The sequence below is a fragment of the Glycine max genome, chromosome 4 (genome assembly GCF_000004515.6).
Source record: "Glycine max cultivar Williams 82 chromosome 4, Glycine_max_v4.0, whole genome shotgun sequence".
NCBI classification, from domain to species: Eukaryota; Viridiplantae; Streptophyta; class Magnoliopsida; order Fabales; family Fabaceae; genus Glycine; species Glycine max.
The window spans coordinates 31,705,950-31,730,356 of NC_016091.4; the positions used below are offsets into that span (position 1 = coordinate 31,705,950).

The 24,407-nt window shown below is 36.6% G+C and overlaps 2 protein-coding genes across 2 annotated transcripts in view; one reads left to right on the plus strand and one right to left on the minus strand.

Annotated features, from left to right (window-relative positions):
* LOC100804891 (probable serine/threonine-protein kinase dyrk2) overlaps nt 1-15,931 on the minus strand; it is an 82,907-nt gene extending 66,976 nt beyond the window's left edge. Inside the window, exons 1-5 of the mRNA XM_041014651.1 lie at nt 15,703-15,931; nt 1,314-1,428; nt 917-1,196; nt 579-686; nt 44-325 (exon numbers count right to left, since the gene is read on the minus strand). Of these exons, the coding sequence (XP_040870585.1) occupies nt 44-325; nt 579-686; nt 917-1,196; nt 1,314-1,428; nt 15,703-15,931 (1,014 nt within the window). The remainder of the gene's footprint in view (nt 1-43; nt 326-578; nt 687-916; nt 1,197-1,313; nt 1,429-15,702) is intronic.
* A 3,050-nt stretch (nt 15,932-18,981) lies between these two features.
* LOC100805433 (uncharacterized) lies at nt 18,982-20,169 on the plus strand. The gene has a single exon (XM_003523952.2). The coding sequence runs from the start codon at nt 18,982-18,984 to the stop codon at nt 20,167-20,169; it is 1,188 nt and encodes a 395-aa protein (XP_003524000.1).
* Nucleotides 20,170-24,407: the final 4,238 nt, after the last annotated feature.

The window sequence follows — 24,407 nt, forward strand, 5'->3', positions numbered from 1 at the left end:
ATATATTTCATGAATATCATAAAAAAGGAAAATTAGAACATACTTCACCAGAGCATAACTCTGCCAAGATACAGCCGAGAGACCATATATCAATCTTTTCATCATATTGAAGGCCTAACATCACTTCAGGAGCTCTATAGGATCGGGATTGTACATATAGACACAAATTGTCTGTTTGGAAGCAACTGCTTCCTGCTAGATCAATAACCTTTATCTGACATCTTCTGTAACTTTTGATTAGAATGTTCTCTGGCTTCAGGTCACAGTGAACAATTCCCAAGCTATGCAAGTATTGCAATGCTTCCAAACATTGGCGAGTAATGAGCTGAATGAAAAGAAGGATAACAACAACCCTGATCATTTAGACAACTCTATATCTGACATGAAGCAATTCTACACAAATAGCTGAATTAACTATCTAACAATGGAAAGGCAATGTATTAATAGAAGCCACATATTGCTGAGGATGATAGGTCTGAAGGATCAAGGGTGCTTTAGACAGCTAAGTTTAGCAATATAAAGACTGAATAAGTAATCATGTGCAAGAGTACAAAAAATATTGTTCTGTTTGAACAAACCTGCAATTTGTTCAACGTAAAATATTCTTCCCCTCCAGATTCTTGCTTGAACTTCTGAAATTCGTACAAGTTTGCTTGCAGAAGTTCAGTTACAATGAATAAATGCTCCTGTGAAGTTTTAATTCAAGGTGAATTCAGACTAAATGGGATGGGAGAAGATATAGTAAGAAATGTTAATAATAAATTTCCACTAGATCATTCTGAAAGCTATATAAAAAGGATTTATTTGTGCTCTAGCTTAGTCCAAAGTTTCCCTGCTAAGCACGTATTATTTCACAAATATTTTGGCTAGACATTTTGATCACTTAATGAAATCAATTCAGCAGCATATGACATACCTGATGGTAGAAATAATCATAAAGGCGCAAAAAGTGGTGTAGATCTGGTGGGTCATGCTTATTGACAAGTTTTAGAAGCTTGATTTCATCTAAGCTTTGATCAAAAAAGTATTTGTCATTTTTAATGATCTTCAAGCAAACATCTATTCCTGTCTGAAGATCATGTGCCTGAACAACCCTACTGAAGGCAGCTGAACAAAGATATTCTGTTACATAATGCCTTCCAGCCAAGACTGTATTTAGCACAATGGGCAGTTCCTTGTTTTCTTCAAATCCAGTCCTGTATGTGCAATAATGGATGAGAGCAAATTATACTCAAATACAATGCAAGTCTATTTAAAATACCTAAAGAGCCAGAGTGAAAAGCCAAAATTCAAATTCCACAATAAATAAATACTGAGTCAAAATCACCATGCAATTAGTTAAAGGCAACACATCAAATAGTTGACGGCTCAACAAGTAAAAGCCAACAAAGTTGCATTTAATTTCAAAATTTACTAATTCCTGATCTCCTACACATTCAAAATCAACTCATTCACCAGCATTAACAGGAATATTTGGCAGAAATGAAAGTTCAGGATACAAGATCATCTTTCAAGCAAACCTATTCTTTCTATGTATAATTCTCAGATCAAATGGAGGTACAGGCAACAGTGGTTGGTGAGTGGAAGTAATAAAGACCCATGTGCCACATATCTTGTGCCAATCATCTGTCCTGTAGTTCGGTCTTGTATACAAAAAGAGTCATAAAGGAATGTAATAGAACAGTTCAGAACCTGCTGGGCAATGAGCAAGAAAGCAGAGCAATAAAGCAACAGGGGCAAAACAAGGGAACTGGGTCGCACAAGTTCTGGCCAGAAAATGCAGGTGAGAAGCATGAGTTGTGCATAACAGGAAAGGCATCACACAAACACATCCATTTGTTTCAGATACAACAAAACTGTACAGAATTTCATTTTAGAAAAAACACTCATGAAAATCCCTTCAATGCACTGTAATTTTAAACTTAGCACCTAAGATTTTAGGACATTTTAAAAATTTTAGGAAGAGTTCACAGTCTTGGCCAAATTGCATGTGACAGGGCGTGAATCTATGTTGCTATAGCGGCTGAAAGAGCCATGACACTAAACTGCAACCCTACAGTGCCCAAATAGTGGCCACCGGCTACTCTGCTCCACCACTATAGTGCACTATTGATAACATAGGTTAAGAATAGATAATCGAGATATGGACTGGAGTTGGACCAGAGACAGGCCATTAATAAACCCTGTGCTTGTGAAAACTTTTATAAACAAGGAAATGCTTCTTAGTAGTTCTAAATTGTCTCTTGCTATAGCATAAGATTGTAGTATAAAAGTTACTGTATTTTGCCTCAAATAAAGGATAAATAATGTGATAACAAGTATGAACGATACAATAAATTTAATAAGCAAAAAACATAATACAGTAGAGAACTGGCCGGAAGCTTAGGGGATCTTAAAATATGAATTTATTTTAAATCTGTACAGTATATATTATGTTCTCATGACACTATATGAGTTCCGTGTTAATTTTAAGACTGGTCTCTTCATAGGATGTTGGCAGTGTTAGATCTTGTGAACATTTCTTCAAACAAAAGTGACATTGATAAGTGCTAACTAATCTTGTGCAGTTGCTCCCTATTCTATCTTTCAATTATTATCTCAATGATAATTTTGTACAATTTTGAAAAGCTAATTGGTAAAGTATTTTATTTGACTCTAGGCAACCCAAAGATTATTCACAGACATATTAAATCAGCAAACATACTTTTGGATAATGCTTATGAGGCACAGGTCTGCATATACTTTTTTTTTTAATCTATTTACTTATGTTTTGCTCCCTGATTGAGTTCTGGTTCCTAATTTTGGATAATGCTTATGAGGCACAGGTCTGCATATACTTTTAGATCTAATTACTTTTTAATTTAATTTAAGATCAACGTGTTCTCTTGCCGAATAGTGTTATTCGAATTTAAAATAGAAATTACATTGATTGGTGGTGACAACTGTGGTTAGGTTTGAAACTTAGAAGAGAAATGATGAAATAAATGAAACACATTAGTAGTTTATACCATTTTTATTAAGTTACACAAGATAGTGTTATAACTACTTAGATTCCCATTTAACTTGTTTAACTTCACTAAGATAATGGTATAAATGATGAAAAAAATTGTTTCTTAGTGTTATATAAGCACCACATCAGTAACTTCATTCCCATTTAACTTGATGGCAAACATTTAGAAGTTTCCTCCTTGATTCTCCCTAGGTTTAACTAGTTTCTAACATTGATTCTGACATAAAAATAACAAGTAGTGCTTTTTACTAAAATAAGAAAACAAACAAAATAGAATTGGATTAAACAGGCAAACCATGAATCTTCAACTATTAATTTCAAATTTTGCAGCATACATGAATCGAATTAGTACAAATACAGTTTCATTTTCCTCATTTTGAATAGATAGCATGAAACTGTGAAGCAAGCAACTTCTCAAGCAATAGAAAAGATACTAGACCAAGACATATACGTTTATAACAGTACAAGAATCTCAACTGCTTCAGATGAGAAGAATCTTGGCTACTATTTCTAACATAAAGTCCAAATATATACGTCTTTTCCGCCAATTATTCTATAGTCATCATTAAGCCAGCTTGTCAATGTCACCCATTATAAGTTGATCAGTTGAACAATTTGGAGAGAAAAACATGTTTACAGCTTTAAAATATTGAATTTTAGAACTCAAATTGCTATTTATTTAATTTCTAATTTAGGTTCCATCTTTCTTTTGGCTGGTTTGGTAATACACTTGAAACTTAAAGCCCTTTCTGACTCATGATTAGTGAATTTTAGTTATGGTTCAGCCCACTAATCCAAGATCAATTCCAAGATTCTCCACTAAGTGTGCTTAGGTGTCATGAGGCATGAAAAGCATGAAGGACATGCACAAAGTGTGACTATATGATGTGGCAATGGGGTGTAGTAAGCAAATGCTCACCTCCCCCTCTAAAATTTAATTGGATTGGGCTTCTACCAATTCAATTAAATTTATTTCCAACCACACACATCAAATATCCACTTAGTGCATGTGAAATTACAAAACTACCCCTAATACAAAAACTAGTCTAGGTGCCCTAAAATACAAGGGCTGAAAAATCCTATATTTCTAGGGTACCCTACCTACATTATGGAGCCCTAAATACAAGGCCCAAAAATAATGAAACCTTAATCTAATATTTACAAAGATAAGCGGGCTCGTACTTAGCCCATGGGCCCGAAATCTACCCTAAGGCTCATAAGAACCCTAGGGCCTTCTCTTGCATCTCTGGCCCAATCTACTCGGAGTTTTTCTATCCAATGCCCTTGCGGAGTAGGATTGCATCATTCCCTCCCCCTTGAAAAGGATTTGACCTCAAATCCTGAGGTTCTTGATACTCTGGGCTCCTTCCCTTAACACCTGTAAAAAGAACAAAAACATATGTATTAGTGGTGTTTAGTATGTTGAAGTAAGGTAAGGTTTGAAAACTCATTTCCTGGGCATCTTCCCATGAAGGAACATGGTTCCTCACCAACTCAATGAGTGGTGCTACAAGTATAGAAAAATATGGGGCAAACCTTTTGTAAAAGTTTGTTAAGTCTTGGAAGCCCCAAATTTTTCTTACACTTGGTGGAGCGGGCCACTCAGGAATGACCTTTATTCTCTTAGGGTTCATGGGAACCCTTTGATCACAATTTAAAAAATTAAGAAAAGTAAAGCAATAGAACATACCTTTTTTCTGTATTTTCATGTTGATTATTCCTACCAAAAAGTATGACAAACCTAAGGTGTCCCATATGAGTGCCTAAGTTTGTATTGAAACTAAAAATAAGAACAAACCTACCTAATGAGTCCCTATGTACACCAATCATGAAGATGTTGGGTGCATGAGTAATTTTACAAAAGAGTGTTGCACCACCCAAAGCATTCATCACACCACCTATTTTAGGGATTTGGTGCCTAATAATACCTATTTTGGGCACCAACAAAGCACAAGGATTTAATCTCTTGCGAACCAAACCCTCATCCAACAACTCCTTTACTTGAGGAATAAACTCAAGCCTAAGAGATGTGGCAATGCTAACAAGTGTCTTTTTACAAAGGAGAAAATGTGGAGGTTGTCTAAGAAGGGAAATTTCTTTAATATTTGTCTTTATTTCACAATGTCTTTCCTTCTTAGCTAACCTCTTGGAGGAGACACTTACCTCCTTACACTCCTCCTTAACCATTAAAGGTTGTCCTTCTTCTTGGGGGTAGATCTCTTCACTAGATTCTTCCCCTTTTGCTTCTTCACTTTTACTAGAGGAAGGTGAAGTAGTAGCCTCATCTTGGCTACTATAAATGTCTTGGCCCCTAATAATCATGGTTTTCTTGGTGGGGCATTGAGAAGTAATGTGTCCTCTTCCAAGACATTTAAAGCACTTCATGGAGCTAGTCTTCTCTTGCATACTAGCCTTAAGGGGTTGCTTTTCTATTGTCTTCCCCTTATCATCTTTGGGCTTAGAAGGTCTCACCCCTAAGATTCCTTGACCTTGGTCTTTCTTTGGATAAGAGTGAGAGCCATAAGATTTTGAAGTAGACTTCCTTTTAAGTTGTTGCTCTACCCTTATTTCCCAATCTAAATTGGCCTCTACATTGTCCTTCCCATGGAAGTATGGGAGTTTAATGTTAACCTCTTGAGGCTTTCTTTCATTTTCTCTCCTATGGGAGTGAGGTCTAAGATGTGACCTATGCCTTCCTTCATAATAGTCACGAAGTTCTTCACTTAGGGTCTTGCAAGAGTTATGACTACTATAGGAGACATGTTTTTCTCTTTTCATTTCTTTCATTATTTTTCTTCTTTCTTCCTCTCTTATTTTCTTTCTTTCATCTTGACTTATTTCTTCCACTCTTTTTTTACCTTTTTCTTTTCTCTCTTGTTTTTCTTTCCACAACTTAAGGGATCTCAACTCATCTAATATCTTATACAAGGGGTCCTTAGGAGTAGAACCCTCACCATTAACACTAGATGAAGAATGAAGACTCATGTTGGTTCCTAAGTTATGGTTCTTTCTTGTTGGGGGTTTGAAAACAAAAGGTAAAATAAACTATGGTTGAAACTAGCCAAAATAAACACTAAAAGAGGTGTGAAAGATAAGGTAAAAACTAATTAGTAAAAGGCAAGCTATCTAGGCAATTTGACAATGGAGGGTAAAGGAAATAAGCTATGAAAATAAGCAAGAAATTAAAGTGCAAGAAATGCAAACTAGGCGGATCCTAAGAGTGTTTGGATGACCTCATTTAAGGTTCCCAACAAAACACTCACTATCCTAAGGGGAAATTGCCTAAAATTATTACACACAAATGGAAGTAGGGTGACCTAGCGGAGGCTCCCAACTTACTTCCAATGAAAGGCCTTTTTGTTACAAAATTTGAAAGCAAAGCAAATTGCCAATTACAAAATTACAAAGAAAAAAGTCCTCAATTGTGGTGGCTATTCTCTCTTTAGTGTTTCACTCAATTTGGAGTGCTTCTTAGTCCAATAGCTCTTAAGGTTGTTGGCCCCTTGCTTCTTGACTCAAATTCTTCAAGATATGGCACCAATCCTCCTTTCCAATTCCCTATATGGCAACTCACAAGCAAGGAAACAAAGAGACAAGCAATAACCAAAGACAAAAAAAAAATGAAATGAAAGCTAAACCAATAGAGTTTTAACAAGACAAATTTCCAAGGATTATTCAACAATTAAAGCAATGAAAAGCACAAAAAGCAAGCTAGGACTCAAAGAGAAACCTAGAATGGCTCTAGAGTAGAGTAGAAAAACTCTAAAAAAAAAGACTCAAGAAACCTCTAGTTTTGGCACTTGTTTTCACAATAATGTTCAATTGAAATTTCAGAACTAGGATTGGTATAAAATATGCACCAATTATAAAACAAATTTTGAGCCAAAACAACAAGCACACTTTCCTTTCACTTTTCTTTTTTTTCCTGGACACTGATTTTTCTGCCAACTTGTGAGATTTTTATTATTTTTTTCTTTAATCCAAATCGCTTGATTCTTTTTTTATAATTTTGGTCCAGATGTGTAGAAAATTCAGTAAAAGTTTCAGCTCAAAAAACGTAGTTACCAATTCCCAGTAATTTATACAAGTTCGTATGTTCAAGCTGCCAGCACCAGCGATTTCAGCCTAGAAATCAAGAGTAGTGTTTATGTTGCTTAAGGCTTGGATAGTTACAATTTGTGTTTGCTTATGCTCAATTATCTTGAATAACACAATTAAAGAGAGCTTAATACTTATTTTGATTCACAAATCCAGCCACAACTCAGCACCACAACTCAACTTCATCATAGGCATCATGTAGGACACTTAGAAAGCAAAAAAAAAAGTTCAAGAACAAGACTACTTCTAGGAATTGATTTAGAACATGTTATGAACTAAATAACATGCATGAATTAGACTCAAAATTCAAAAGATAGGCTAAGAATGACAAGAATACATGAACAAATGTATCTAGAATTCAATCAACAAAATAAAATTCAACACAAACTTAGAACATAATGTGACAATTACTATGACTAAACATGACTCTAAGACAACATGGATTAAGTGATTTACACTTAGATTTTTGTGTTTTTTTTTTCTAATCAATATTTTGGAACAAAATTTAGATCTAAAGGTTCAGAACAAGAATATTATGAATGAAAATTGATAGAACCTAAAATCAACACAAAAACAAGATTCAAGAGTAGATCTACAAAATTTGAACCATAGAAATGCAAGAACAAGTGTAGATCTAAGATTTAATCGGTTTATTTTTTTTTTAATCTACTCTAAACAGCACCAAACCACAAGACAATGGAGGATATACATGGAGAATAAGATGAAGAACAAGGAATTAAAGAGAATTCACCGAACAAAAAGATAGAGGAAGCAAAAGAACATCACCTAGATGAAGATGCTCTTGATACCACATGATGCAAGCTCCATTGGAGCTTGTAGGCCTAGGATCTTCTTCATCAATGGATTCCTTTGCTTCTTGGAAGATAAATGGCAGCGGAATGGAGAAGGAAGAGAGAGAGGAGACGCCACTTCAAGGAGAAGATGAGTCTAGAAGAAGCTCACTACCATAGGAGGCCATGGATAAGAGCTTGGAGGAAGAAGGAGATGAATGAAGGGAGAGGGAGAGAAGAGCACGAAATTTTGTGCTCTAAATGAGCTTTGAAATCTGAAGTTTAATATTCAAATGATCAAAGTTGAAAAAAATGCACACACATGACCTCTATTTATAGCCTAAGTGTCACACAAAATTGGAGGGAAATTCAAATTTCACTTGAATTTGAAATTGAATTTGTGGAGCCAAACTTTGGAGCCAAAATTTCACTAATTATGATTAGTGAATTTTAGTTATGGTTCAGCCCACTAATCCAAGATCAATTCCAAGATTCTCCACTAAGTGTGCTTAGGTGTCATGAGGCATGAAAAGCATGAAGGACATGCACAAAGTGTGACTATATGATGTGGCAATGGGGTGTAGTAAGCAAATGCTCACCTCCCCCTCTAAAATTTAATTGGATTGGGCTTCTACCAATTCAATTAAATTTATTTCCAACCACACACATCAAATATCCACTTAGTGCATGTGAAATTACAAAACTACCCCTAATACAAAAACTAGTCTAGGTGCCCTAAAATACAAGGGCTGAAAAATCCTATATTTCTAGGGTACCCTACCTACATTATGGAGCCCTAAATACAAGGCCCAAAAATAATGAAACCTTAATCTAATATTTACAAAGATAAGCGGGCTCGTACTTAGCCCATGGGCCCGAAATCTACCCTAAGGCTCATAAGAACCCTAGGGCCTTCTCTTGCATCTCTGGCCCAATCTACTCGGAGTTTTTCTATCCAATGCCCTTGCGGAGTAGGATTGCATCAGAACATCTGCACCTACTCACTTGAAGCTGTCAAAAGATGAAGCTGGCACCAGTGTTGATCAAAGTCTGTACAGAAGCATGATTGGGAGCTTACTATATTTAACAGCTAGCAGACCCGACATCACCTATGCAGTAGGTGTTTGTGCAAGATATCAAGCCAATCCTAAGATAAGTCACTTGACTCAAGTAAAGAGAATTCTGAAATATGTAAATGGCACCAGTGACTATGGGATTATGTACTGTCATTGTTCAGATTCAATGCTGGTTGGGTATTGTGATGCTGATTGGGCTGGAAGTGCAGATGACAGAAAAAGCACTTCTGGTGGATGCTTCTATCTGGGCAACAATCTTATTTCATGGTTCAGCAAGAAGCAGAACTGTGTGTCCCTATCTACTGCAGAAGCAGAGTATATTGCAGCAGGAAGCAGCTGTTCACAACTAGTTTGGATGAAGCAGATGCTCAAGGAGTACAATGTCGAACAAGATGTCATGACATTATACTGTGACAACTTGAGTGCTATTAATATTTCTAAAAATCCTGTGCAACACAGCAGAACCAAGCACATTGACATTAGACATCACTATATCAGAGAGCTTGTTGATGATAAAGTTATCACACTGGAGCATGTTGACACTGAGGAACAAATAGCAGATATTTTCACAAAAGCATTGGATGCAAATCAGTTTGAAAAACTGAGGGGCAAGCTGGGCATTTGTCTGCTAGAGGAATTATAGCAGCTACTGCTATCTGAACGTGCTCAAACGTCTCACTTAACATTAATAGCACGTTCACTACTAAGCCAAAACAAATTCGACCGTTGCTTCACACGTCCCTCTACATTCCTCATTCAAACTTATATTTTCGTGGTAATCTCGTTTTCAGCATTCCCCAACAGCTCTCAGAAATTTATGAAATCATTCCAAAGGCTCTGCATTTCCATGGCTACCTCACCAAAAGAAACTTCAGCTCCTGGTTCACCCTCTGTGCCATCATCTCCATCATCCACCAAAGCACCAGCAAACCAGGAACGACCTGAATTCAATATCCAGCCCATACAAATGATTCCTGGTTCAGCCCCTGTTCCTGAAAAACTGGTTCCCAAACGACAACAGGGTGTGAAGATTTCTGAAAACCCTAGCCTTGCAACAAGTCCTAGGGAAGTAGACACGGAGATGGACAAGAAGATCCGCAGTATTGTGAGTAACATTCTGAAAAATGCTTCTGTCCCTGATGCTGATGAAGATGTTCCAACATCTTCCATCCCAGATGTTGCTGTTCCTGATGCTGAGAAAGATGTTCCAACATCTTCCACACCAAATACTGAAGCCGTCTCTTCACCCAGCAAAGAGGAATCAACAGAGAAAGAGGAACAAGCCACAGAGGAGACCCCTGCACCACGGGCACCAGAACCTGCTCCAGGTGACCTCATTGACCTAGAAGAGGTAGAATCTGATGAGGAACCCATTGCCAACAAGTTGGCACCTGGCATTGCGGAAAGACTACAAAGCAGAAAAGGAAAAACCCCCATTAAGAGGTCTGGACGAATCAAGACTATGGCCCAGAAGAAAAGCACTCCAATCACTCCTACCTCATCCAGACGAAGCAAAGTCGCAATTCCTCTCAAGAAGAGGAAAGAAATTTCCTCATCTGATTCTGATGATGATGTCGGACTAGATGTCTCGACATCAAAGAGGACCAAGACATCAGGGAAGAAGGTGCCTGGTAATGTCCCTGATGCACCATTGGACAACATCTCATTCCACTCCATTGGCAATGCAGAAAGGTGGAAATTCGTGTATCGACGCAGGCTTGCTGTAGAAAGAGAACTGGGAAGAGATGCCTTGGATTGCAAGGAGATCATGGACCTCATCAAGGCTGCTGGACTGCTGAAGACTGTCACCAAGTTGGGAGATTGCTATGAAAGTCTAGTAAGGGAATTCATTGTCAACATTCCCTCTGACATAACAAACAGGAAGAGTGATGAGTATCAAAGAGTGTTTGTCAGAGGAAAATGTGTTAAATTCTCCCCTGCTGTGATCAACAAATACCTGGGCAGACCAACAGATGGAGTGGTGGATATTACTGTTTCTGAGCATCAAATTGCCAAGGAAATCACTGCCAAACAAATCCAGCATTGGCCAAAGAAAGGGAAGCTGTCTGCAGGGAAGCTAAGTGTGAAATATGCAATCCTGCACAGGATTGGAGCTGCAAACTGGGTACCCACCAATCATACTTCCACTGTTGCCACAGGTTTGGGTAAATTTCTGTATGTTGTTGGAACCAAGTCCAAATTTAATTTTGGAAACTATATTTTTGATCAAACTGTTAAGCATTCAGAATCATTTGCTGTCAAATTACCCATTGCCTTCCCAACTGTATTGTGTGGCATTATGTTGAGTCAACATCCCAATATTTTAAACTACACTGACTCTGTGATGAAGAGAGAATCTCCTCTATCCCTGCATTATAAACTGTTTGAGGGGACACATGTCCCAGACATTGTCTCGACATCAGGGAAAGCTGCTGCCTCAGGTGCTGTGTCCAAGGATGCCTTGATTGCTGAACTCAAGGACACATGCAAGGTGCTGGAAGCAACCATCAAAGCCAACACAGAGAAGAAAATGGAGCTGGAACGGATGATCAGAAGACTCTCAGAAAGTGGCATTGATGATGGTGAAGCAGCTGAGGAAGAAGAAGAAGCAGCTGAGGAAGAGGAAGATGCAGCAGAGGATACAGATTCAGATGATGATGATGATTCTGAAGCCACCCCATGATCATCAGACCCTTATGTTTTTTTTGCTTTTTACTTTTATTAGCTAAAGGGGCATGTCCCTTTGAACAATGGTTACTATTGGTCTGTAATATTTGCACCTTAAGCTCATGCATTCTACTTTTGTCAAATTCTGTCTAAAAAGGGGGAGTAATAGTTATGCATGTTTGGTATTAATATGTATGCAATAGTAGTATTATGCATGATGTATGATTTTGAGAAGTAGGATACGATGTATGCATGATTCATGATTTTGAGGGGGAGACTGCTGCTGATGATGACTGATGTAAGCTACTAGTAGCTGATAGAAGATGCTGCAGTAAGAGCATGAAGACAGGGGGAGCAAAAAGCTGATGTCACATGAGATGTCTCGACATCCTGGAAAAGACTAGTAGCTGATAGAAGATGCTGCAGTAAGCATGGAGACAGGGGGAGCAGGAGCAGAAAGCTGATGTCACGTGAGATGTCTTGACATCCTGGAAACGACTTGCAACTTGTCTAAACTACAGATTCCGCTGTGCTTGATTACTCTGATAATGAAAGTTGCTGATCCCACTTGCATAACTGCTCGTACCTGCTCAGGAAGTGTCTAAGTATGTTTTAGACAAAATTTGCCAAAGGGGGAGATTGTTAGTGCTTAGCTCTACTGAGTTTTAAAAGATTGGCTAAGATTTTGTTAAAACATAAGCACTTAGACAATGAAGGAAAGCTGGAGTTGCTGCACATGATGTCCAACGTTATGTCAAAGAATAAGATCGGGCTGCACAATGCACAAGGCAAGATGAAATGTCAAATGAAGAATTGAAGCTGCAGGATTCACGATGTCGGATACAATGTCCAGGACATCCTGCCTGAAAATACTGGAATTGCTAAAAGCATTGAAGCTGTAGGATCCACGATGTCGGATACAATGTCCAGGACATCCTGCCCGAAAATACTAGAGTTGCTAAAAGCATTGAAGCTGCAAGATCCACGATGTCGGATACGATGTCCAGGACATCTGGCCCGAAAATACTGGACATATAAATCTGTTATATCTTTAACAGGTTATTGTGCAGTTAGCAAGAGATAAGATGATCTATCTTTAGGAACGAATTAAAAGATAATTAAAGTTCGAATTACAAACTAGAAGAGCTCGTTCAGGGATTAAAGATTAAAGATTAAAGATAAAAACTAAAAGATCAAACTGTATCTTTTAGATCTTTAAGTGCAGATTTTTCAGAAGAATGATAGATCTCATCCAGCACAAGAAGTTGCAGTCCAGATACGCTCACTGCTATATAAACACGAAGGCTGCACGAGTTTTGTACCAAGTCCGGGATTGAAGAGTTGTTTTGTGAGTTTTGGGACTTGAGTGTTTTGTGAGCCACCTTGATGGTACCCTAACATCAAGTGTTGGACCTGAGTGTGTAGAGTTGATCTCTTGTGTGTAGAGTTGATCTCTTGTGTGTAGAGTTGATCTCTAGTGTGTAGAGTTGATCTCTTTTGTTCAGAGAGCAATCTCTGGTGTGTTGTTTTGATTTGATTGTAAACACGGGAGTGTGATTGAGAGGGAGTGAGAGGGGTTCTCATATCTAAGAGTGGCTCTTAGGTAGAGGTCGCACGGGTAGTGGTTAGGTGAGAAGGTTGTAAACAGTGGCTGTTAGACCTTGAACTAACACTATTTTAGTGGATTTCCTCCCTGGCTTGGTAGCCCCCAGATGTAGGTGAGGTTGCACCGAACTGGGTTAACAATTCTCTTGTGTTATTTACTTGGTTAATCTGTTCATACTCCCAAATATAATCTGCATGTTCTGAAGCGTGATGTCGTGACATCCGGTACGACATCTGTCATCGGTATCAGAATTTCAATAGCTAATAAATGAGTCAAATTTTAGCATCCGAATTACAAATGACATAGGAAATTTACAAGAAATTTGGTATACTCTGATATAAATCTAAACATATGCAAACTTATAGAGTCATTTTACTTGATTTATTGCATTAACATGATGTACTATTGTGAGAAAGTAATCCATATGTTGAAAGGGGAGCAAGAGTGCTAGAGAGAAAGGGAGGGGAGGGGGTGTGTGTTGTCCCGTGAGTGAGGGAGGGGGAAATTTTTATTTGAGCCCTTTAGTCATCTTTTGTTTGTCATTTAAAATTAGTATATATCAAAGCAACAAGTCAGGAATGAATAAAAAAAGCAATAAGTCAAGAACAATATTGAATAAGATTCATTTCTTCAGTAATAAATTTCCCTATTCTATCTCTCTCTTCCTAGGTAATATAAATAAGCTTTGCTTATAACCTAAGAAATGCAATGTTCTCTGCCCACCAAGCAAGTTTTATTGCAGCTTTTATTCTGTATAAAGGTCATGTATTTTTGTTTCTTTTATATATACCACTGCCATATCTATCTCATTGTCACAAGTCAGACATATCTCTATCATTTTTTGTTGGTGTGTTACAAGTGAGACTCTAGATATGTTATTTCTCTTTAAATCTTGAATAAATGAACAAAAGAAGTAGCCAATATAATTAGCTATAAAGAAAGGAACAAACCTCTATTCTTGGAATTGGATGACTGTGAGTTGTGATTTATCTTTACTTGTCACTATTCCAAATCGTAAGCAATAAACTGAATGTTAGAAAAAAAGAGCAGATTTAGGAAGAAAGCTGAAATATGTTGGCAAGCTAAACATGAGTGCATCTTTATTCAATCAAATCATGATTGATGAACAGCCATTGATTAATGATATGTTTAGAGGATAAAGTGTAAAGTTATACTTACAGCCATTGAAGGAAATCTAAGTAGAGGTCCACAAAAAGAGTTTCAACACTTATTCGTACTTAGAAACAACAAAAATACAATTCTAGTGGAAAAACAAAATGATTTTATGTTTTCCAGACTTGTGAGTTGTCTAAATGAAGCTTTACAAAAGGAATTTAATGATTTTATATTCGTACTTAATCACTCTTTAACATATTTTTTTATTATTAGTTAGTATTTATTAAATAAAAAGGAAGCTTTACAAAAAAAAACTAAAGATTCTGTCTAAATGATTTGTAAAAAGGGACAAAGAACTCAAAAGCATTTGCATTGAACAATAATACTCAATTAGTAAACGACTTAACAGAGAAAGGAGAATTTGATTGCCCCAATTAGTGAGAAATCAAATCAGCTAAGTATTTGTCTAGTTCAACATGTGCACAGATTCATGTAGAATCAGTAAAATGTTTCTTAATTACAAGAGAGAAAAGTGGTAAAAGATAACGACAAACAAGCTGAGGAAGCTAAGCCCAAAAATTGAGCATCATTGAACTAGAGACATAAACAGAAGCAATCACATGACTTCTCAGGTCAAGCAACAAACCAAAACCAAAACCAATGGAGCACAGAAGATGTTCCCTAAGCAAACGTTAAATAATTGTTTACTGTCCCATGTGAGCATGTTTGGACCATGAATATGGGGACTTACCGATACGATGACCTAAGGCGCACAGTAGATACACTTCCTCGAGATGGCAAACAGGTCACGACAGGCGCGAGCTCCAGTGCACGGAATGGACGTTGGCGAGGGACCGCGAGGTTTGAGGGAGACCTCAAGGTTTGAGGGAGAGAGGGGTTTGAGGGACAGCGAGGTTTGAGGGAGACCTCGAGGTTTGAGGGACAGCGAGGTTTGAGGGAGAGAGGGGTTTGAGGGAGAGCTCGAGGTTTGAGGCAACAAAGGTTGAGGGAGAGAGGGGTTAGACCTAGGCAGAACAATGGTGGAGGCAACAAAGGTTGAGGGAGAGAGGGATTACGAGTTTAATTTGAAAAGTCGAAGTACGGGCCAGGTGAGGAACAAAGACGGGCTTACCGTATGACCGTCATTGTCTTACAATAACACATCATTCTAAGTCGGTTATTCGTAACCGCCTTAGAACGTGCGACTTAAAAAACAAAATTTCTCCCCCTAATTACAAAATTGCCACCGTGACTTATACTAAGGCGGTTTTGCACAACCGTCGTAGGTCTCGTGACTTAAAAAACTGCTTTTGTAGTAGTGCAAACCCAAGGACAAACTTCGGGCTACATGATCAGCATAGGAAGTGAGGACTGATGTGTCCTCAGACCCACCATCAACCACAAAATCATCAGTTGGTTGCGACTCATCTTGTTGCTCCATTTGCTGGTGCTCGTCATGCTCCTCATGGTCATCAGCAACATCAGCTTCTCGAACTCGTCTACATGCAAACGCGGTAGGTCCCACGCGTTCAGTACGGTTGACACTTTTACCTCTAGTTTTTGCCATTTCTGCTTTAAAAATGGTCTTTCAAAGCTCAATAAAAAACTTGCAAGCGCAAATAAAATGAAACACATGATTCTTGTCCTTCTCTTATTTACATATACTTACATTCCACACATAAAACAAAAATTCTTTTTATTTCTTTTATAAAGACCATAAGTTTCCTCTAAATTGAAATAGCCCTAACCAAAAGTTTAATTACAAATGCTTCAGAACTTGTCACACATGGAATCTATCTTCAAATAGCCATAACCATGTAACATCATAATTAAAACTGGACTCCCTCACCGTAAAGATGCTATACATTATAAAACCAAAATAAAATATGAACAACACTACCCTCTACTTGTTACCAAAATGCATCAAAGATAACAAAATCCAATCTGAACATGTCATAGACGAGCCCGTAAACCACAACCAAACTTAACAACACAATAATTCTAGGATCAACACTTGATACACTGCCCTTACTACATACACCATCCTGGTTTTCAACACAATTCAAACGTAAAATGTTTCACCAGCAAAGTAAAACATCAAATTTTATACATTGTCATCATTTCGTGCTCTTACGTAATAAGTGTTCCGTAATATATATTGATATATTACGGAACAAGTATTCTAGAAACTGATATGTGTGTTACGGAACACTTAATCCCTAATACTCATATATTCTGAAATGTATTTCGAAATACCTATTCTGTAATATATCAAAATATATTACCGAATAGATATTTTGAAATACATTCTAAAATACCTAAGTATCCAATCTGGATTGCAAGAGAGACATTGATACAAATAAAAAAAAGAATGCACCACTAAACAAACCCACTTACCTTCAGTGCGTGGTTGGTTTGCGGTGCCTACACCTTTTCCGGCAAACACTGCGGCAAGGTTGGGCTTCATCGACAAATAGAGTTGTGATATTTGGGCATTGCTACGACGATCGTTTGGAGGTGGGGAGTGTGACGCCACAACTGGGTGGAAGGTTTGGAGGTGCAAAGCTATGCTATGAGAAAGGAATGGGGTTGGGGTGTTAGGGTTTCTTTGGGAAACATATCAGAAATGAAGGATAAAAACGTGTATTTAGTGTGTGAATTATTTCCAGGGAGGTGCACTAAGAAAACAAAGAGATGCTTTAAAGAATTGTTTAGATGTTGTCAATGGGCTTAGCATTGAGCCCGTACCCAAATTTAACGATTGATTAAAGTTAACTACAGAAACTTGCTATTTAGAGTCTCATTCCTAATTACACCCCATACCCTTTTTCTTTCTCTCAATTATCCATTATATCCTTTTTCGTAAAGTACACCCTTTTTGCTTTTTGAAAATATATTTCTAGAATTATATACACCTATTTCATAAATGTATATTCAGAACTATGATTCATAATTCCGAAGATATACTTATGGAATAGGTATATATTTTTCAATAAAATATCACTTAAGAATTAAGATGGTTGACGAGAAATAAAAAAAATGATAAATGTTTATCTTATACCATGTTTATTAGTCTTATTTTCATCCTATCATTAATGTTCTCTAAATCATATCTAAAATCTTATTTTTGTCATTCTTTAAACCTTAATTTTAGACTATTATCACCATATATTCATTATATAATACCACATTTTCATCATTATTATACAATATTTTGCGTTTTTCCTTCACGTAACAATGCGTCTCAAGGTATGTTCATCACTAACTTCATGTGGCATTGAATTGTTGACGTAGACTTGGATAAATAATATAAATATAAGATGAAAATAAGATTTGGGCCATATGAAGATAGTTTAAAATTAGGGTTTAAAGAATAATATAAATATAAGATGAAAATAAGATTTTAAAAACGTTAATGATAGGATAAAAATAAGACTAATAAACATAGGTATAAGATAAACGCTTGTAATTTTTTTTAATTTCTTGTCAATCATCTTAACTCTTAAGTGATATTCTATTGAAAAATATATACCTATTATGAAAGTATATCTCTGGAATTATAAATCATTTCTGAAAATAGGTATATGTAATTACAGAAATATATTTCTGGAAAGCAAAAGGAATATACTTCTTTAAAAAAAAGGTATAATGATTAATAATTGAGAGGTAGAAAAGGAATAAAGGAGTATACTTAGGAAAAATAGGGATATAAATAGCAAGAGCCTTAACTACCCTACACTTGAGTTTAGACTCAAAGTCTCAACAAAGTCCACTAGGCTTCAACCTAAAACTTTACCAGATAATTAATCGCATTTTCCTCATTAGGAGAGGCAAAGTCAGATTCAGCGTCATTTCCATTTTGTTGACTAGGCAGCATGACTCATCCACCCACTATAATTTAGCACGCGTGGTGTGCGGAGGACCTTTATTTGGGGAATGCGACACTACTACTGGTTCTCATTCATTCTCTTTTTTCATGCTTCTTATTCTTAATTCAATAATTCCACATTTTTCAAAAATCAAAGTTTATAATTTATAGCTCAACCTTCCCTCAAACCATTTTAAAACCCTCACACAATACCCCAGCCACTAACGATTCAAAATGGCTAGCAACGACACCGCCCATGACGATGGCTATAGTTTAGGATCCTTGTGGGACGCTTGTCCTATGTGGCCTTGAAAATATTTCATCAAATCCAAACGTCCTTGTCCAACCAATAAAAAAACCTCATCATCCCACATCCTTGTCAAAACCCAACCACACTCAGACAAGGACTTTGTATTTTTTTTTTTCTTTTTAATCATCTTAATCAAGAACTTTGGTTCCCATGGAATACGGTAAAATATTTATACTAATTTTAATTCTTTAAGTAACACATATTTTAAGGCATAAATTCAATAAAAAAAATAAAATAAACACAAAAATTCTTAATTTATTAGTAGAATTACTTTTTTTTTTTTTAATTTTGTATCTTCGAATCAAACATGCTCATAGTTTGTCTGATCAATACTCATTGTTCGTCTTCACAACGACTTTGTCATATAAATTTTTCATCCCACAACCCCACACACGCCCACCTGAAACCCAAAACCACTAACACACTCCACTTTCGTTACATGGACGACCACCGAAACTCAACACCAAAAAACGCCATTGGCCTCTGCCTCCTCCCACAGGAACTCATCCAAAACATCTTCCTCTCCCTCGTACTCCCCGAAATCATTCGTTTAAAACTCGTCAACAAGTCCTTCTCGCGAATAATCTCCGACCACGCCTTCGTTCGCCAGTGCAACAATTTCTCCACCTCCACTACGTGGCTCTTCGTCTACAAAAAACGCTGGCTCCGCGACGCCGTGCTCCACGCCTTCACCGACCGGAGCTCCGACCGATGGTTCCGCATCCCCATATCAGAGCTTCTCAAACCGATCCACTTTCACGGCGAGGACCTCTACTTCCTCGCCGCCTCCAACAACGTCTTCCTCTTCGCCTCCAACACCGTCCTCGAAGTCGTCGCCGTTAACCTAATCACCGTCACCGTTAAGAAGATCCCCCCTTCCCCGTTGGGTCCACGTGGCACCTCCTCGTGGAGACGCTCCGGGATGAAGCTCGTCACCGACTCCTCCGGTTCGGGCCAGTTTCGTTTCATGTTCGCTGAGTTCGTTGACAACCGCCCCGTCTTGTTCGCGTACGAGTCCGAAACCGACACGTGGAAGTCAACGGAGGCAGAGGAAGATAATAACAAAGAGTTTTCATTTTCGTTTTCGCCACGTGGCGCGAGTCACGTGTTTCTCAACGTTGTTCACGGGCCTATGGAGAGCGTTCTGGTCGCGGCGACGCCAGAGTGCGACAAGCCCGTAGTTCTACGGCCCAGATTCAACGTGACTGAGGCTAATGATGATCTGACGGTTGGATTTAGTTGGGGGAACGTGATGGACATGTTACACGTGTACGGCGATGGGTACATGATGATTGTGAAATCGGAGGGTGGGAACACGAGGAACGTGAGGGTGTTGAAGGGAGTGGAGCTTTGGGGTTTGAGTTTGAACGGGAGAAAGTGGGAGTTTGTGTCTGCGGTTCCTGGTGTGATTGAGAAGCCTTACGCGGCAATGATGGGTTGCTTAGAGGAGAAAAACGGTGTCGTTAGGGCTGCGTTGGTTTCTAATTGTGAGGGAGTTTGGGACATGACGTGGCTCTCTTTTGATACCAGGTGGAACCGGTGGACGTTTATGCCCCTCCCTGATTGCAAAATGAAGGGTTGGAACATGGCTGGTATAAGCTTCTCCTCTGGACTTACCTTGCCATGATATCCAACAAACATAAATAAATATGTGGAACATCCAACATGTTATGCTACACCTCAACACAAACAACACATGAATAATGTTTTCTCTTCCTCGTGGTATTTATTTGGTTTCTTCCATCTAGACTTCTTTTGTTTAGGTTTCTCGGTTTTGTTTTTTTCCCCTTTAGTGTTGTATGAGGCATTCCAATTGTGCACAAGCATGTGTAAAGGTTTAAAAGCTCAGGATGGAAAGCTATGTAAATAATGATTACGATAGTGTAACTGAAATAAATGAGTTTATCAAAACCGTTTAGTGGATGGAATACGGACTTTATAGTATATATAGTCCGTATGTGGTACTAAAAGATTGTGATTCCGAGTAATAGTTTTGGGCCATATGATGATGGCTGATCATATATACCTGCGCCTTTAATTTATATTAAATTATTCGGTAAGCTCTTCAAATATTTATCAATTATTAAATGCATCTTTAACTTTTTTAGTTGAGTTCCTGATTTTGTGAACATTTTTAGATTGAGTATGTAAAATTTCTAAAATCACGATAAATTGTTATTTTATGGTAGTTTTAAGTCTGTAAAAAATCATAATTCTGGTAATTAAATAAAAAAATAATTCAGGGACCTATTTGAAGATTGACAAAAAGTTTAGAGTCCCTACTGAATAATTTAACTATTTTATTAAAAAAACCATTCATTGGAATAGGATTTTGGGGGAGAGAAAAGGATTAGCAATATACTGTATTGAAAATGAAAGGAAAATTACTGCGGGAAATATTAGATTGTTAGATATTCACCTATATATAATAGCATCCAAAGTGTGAAACAAGGTTAAAGTTTCTGCGAACACGTTACTTGAAAGTGATGCAAGACCTTTTTATTATGATATTCAAGTGGTAGGAATTAGGAAAAAGGTGTTTGATTAAATAGCTTCAACTTAAAGGCCTGTGTCGTGCAAATCTTAGTTAAGGAAAAGCTAAGGATGGTTTAACCAAATTCAAATTCCACTCAAAAGGATATGATGGATATCCATTAAAGCAAATTGAAATCTCGAGCCATGTCCACATCTAACAATGAATCACTTCCTCTTTCTCTCCTTTTCTCACCTACTTGTTCTGTATCAAATACGGGATGCAATAAGGTGATGGTGTCAGCAAAAGGAACGGAATGGAGGCAAATTATAGACTTGATTGTTCCAAACATTACACGTTCTGATCACGGACAGAAAAAAAATAATCCTTCGGTATTTGGTCCCAACATCTTTCCTCTTTTCTTATCATACACACGTGATTTTTATTTTCATGTAATTTTTTCATGACAATTTTATTCGAACTATGATAAAACACTGAATATGAATATATTTTTTAATATATTCGAACCTTTATTTATCACATCATAAGAGATTAATTATTTATGTTAGACTCAACTCCGGTTTATCGCATGATTATTTTCCAACACAATCAAGGGCAGTAACTTGAATTAAATTCAAAATGTTATTGATTCTCACATACACACTTACACTTGGCCTCATTCTATTTCCTCGATGCTGGCTGGCACTTATCTTAAGTCCGTGCACTTTGAGCTATGTAAATGGTCCCAAATTTTCATGGTAACTTCTTGGACCACATTTTACAGCTCAGAAACGCATCCCATTTGAGGAACTAGAATCAATTTTAAGAAGCCCTCGAGAACTCCTAGGCTTAAAAAACAAACCACCTTTTATGCTTAGCAATACTTTATTTATATAAAAATATAAAATAAGCTATGTTTGATAATAATATATAAGTTTAATTACTCCTTTAGTCAATATAATTATACAAACTTTACATTATAGTCTTTATATTAAATCTATTTTGATACCTATACATACCATTTTTAATTATTTTTAGTACTTATGTATACTATTTTTATCCCTTTAGTTCCTACCATCCAAATTCATAGAAACTAAAACAAATTAAAAATAAAGTTTAATATTTATGTATTAATAATATAAAATACTTTTATATAATTGTTCAATCATAATTTATTATTTACATAAAAAAAATCAATAAACTTATCATACATCGGTTGTGATTATATGTTGTGATTAGTGTAATTCAAAATGAATATATAATTCTTTTTCTCTTAAAAATAATGTATAAAAACTAAAATCATTTTTGTATAATTATAAATATCAAAGTAATTAAACCTAATATTTACTAGTATATATTTTTTGTTATCTTCCGTCCCTGTTTCAACTTTTTTAATTCTCCTATGCCAGATGATTTTCACTTTCACTTTCAATTTCCTAGAAAACGATTGTTTTTTTCACCTAAGCAATCCTGATATTTTAGCCTTTTTGGGCTTCTAAAATGGTCCCTAATATGTGGACCACACTAGTCATCCACGTTCAATAGTAATGGCTTTTACGCTTTTGGATTGGCATAGATTGTTTATTGAATTACACTAATATAATCCCTTCTTGAGCATACCAACGTGCAGTGACCTTTTGTTACATTAAAGTCCGCTGATCTCTCTGTTTCTCTCTCCCAATAATTGCTTATATTATATGCTTGAAAATACAAGCTTTATTATTCCCAATTCATAGGATGAAAGAGAATATACAATTGAATTAATGCTGGAGAGAACCCGAAAATTATCGCTCTAAAGGTCCTCAAAACATACACATAGCAGCAAGAACATCATAATATAAGCTAGACGCCGTCTAAAATTGACTCGTCGAGTTAATTAACAATTGACTCTTGGCTATTCTAATGCAATGCCTGAATGTCTACGTCTTTGTGAGAATGATTGAGGGTACATAATTAGGTTTGTGGTTTAGTTTTTATACTAGTAAGTTTGGATAGCGATCAAAATTGATTTTCTGACTTCAAAACCACGATGAAAAACTAAAAACCTGGAAGTAATTATTTATTATTTTAACTTTCAATATAAAATGATAATTGATTTGGAAAAAATTTAATCTAATCCAAATACATTATATAACTAGTTTTTCTCAATCTGTAACCGACATGTTGTTATATAGAGCCAAGGCAGGCTGGGTACACAAATTTTTTAAGTAGCTAAGTTGTAAATATCGCAATTAAATTAGTAACTAATTTATTTCCTGTCCTGATTACGCTATTAATCACATACTTTAATACGTTGTTAAATGTTACTTCATGTGACGTTGGATGCTAAAGTTTTTATAATGAATTTAGCAGCAAATATACCCGTAGATGCCATTCTGTGACACATGGCTCTAAGGGGAATATTCTAATTACTATAACGTCATACCCATGAAGTAAAAGACTATACTTTTGGGCTCTCTAACAATGTACATTAATCTTTTTTTTTTCTCAGTGTAGGTAAATTAACTTTCATCAAGCAAGTAGGAAAAGGACTAGTAGCAGAGAAAGAGGGCCACTTCAAATAGAAACACAAATTTGGAAAAAGGCCATCCACCATTAAATTGTAGAAAGTTTGATCAATCTAAAACAACCTTATGTGAACAAGGGCATTAAATTGCACAAAACGTGCACATTATTAGCTTACACAGTCTAGAAAAGGATAAGCATACAAAGAGAGATTCACTCAAAACTTTCCAGTAAGAGCAATACACAAGTGACATTATACAGCAGCATATTTTAACTTCACAGCCTTTAAATATAAATCTAATTGGGACAGTATTAAGTACTAGGACAATGACAATTTAACATTGAGTTCATTACACTAAAAAAAAGGTGTTTTCGGCATGGATTAAATTTGTAACGTGCATCTTATCCTGGACAACTAATGATTTGAGGCAAACGACGGTGACAACGCTAAATGTTTTTCAGAAAAAATGAATTAGCATTCTCCAATTAGTGCCCTGCAGATAATGGGCATCATAAATAGATAATGTGGAAACTTGGAAACCTAAATATGACCCATCAACCTCTGCCACTAGGGTCGGGTATCCAAATCAAACCCAATGTCTTATTAAAACGTAAAATGCATTGATGTGTGTTTTAATTTTTTTTATGAGCACACTGTGAGGTACAGTTCATCTGCACTGCAGCATACCGTGAGTGCTACATGAAGCGAAACTCGTGGAACCAAGGGCTGTCAAGTGTCAGATTCTCAATGTTCCTGTTGGAAAATATTTTCCTATAATTTAAAATTTAAAGTGAATATATATTTTTTTCATTCAGTTTTTTCTAAAGATAAAAAAATATTTCCTATCTATTTATTCTAACTTTTTAGAAATTATATTTGATTAAGT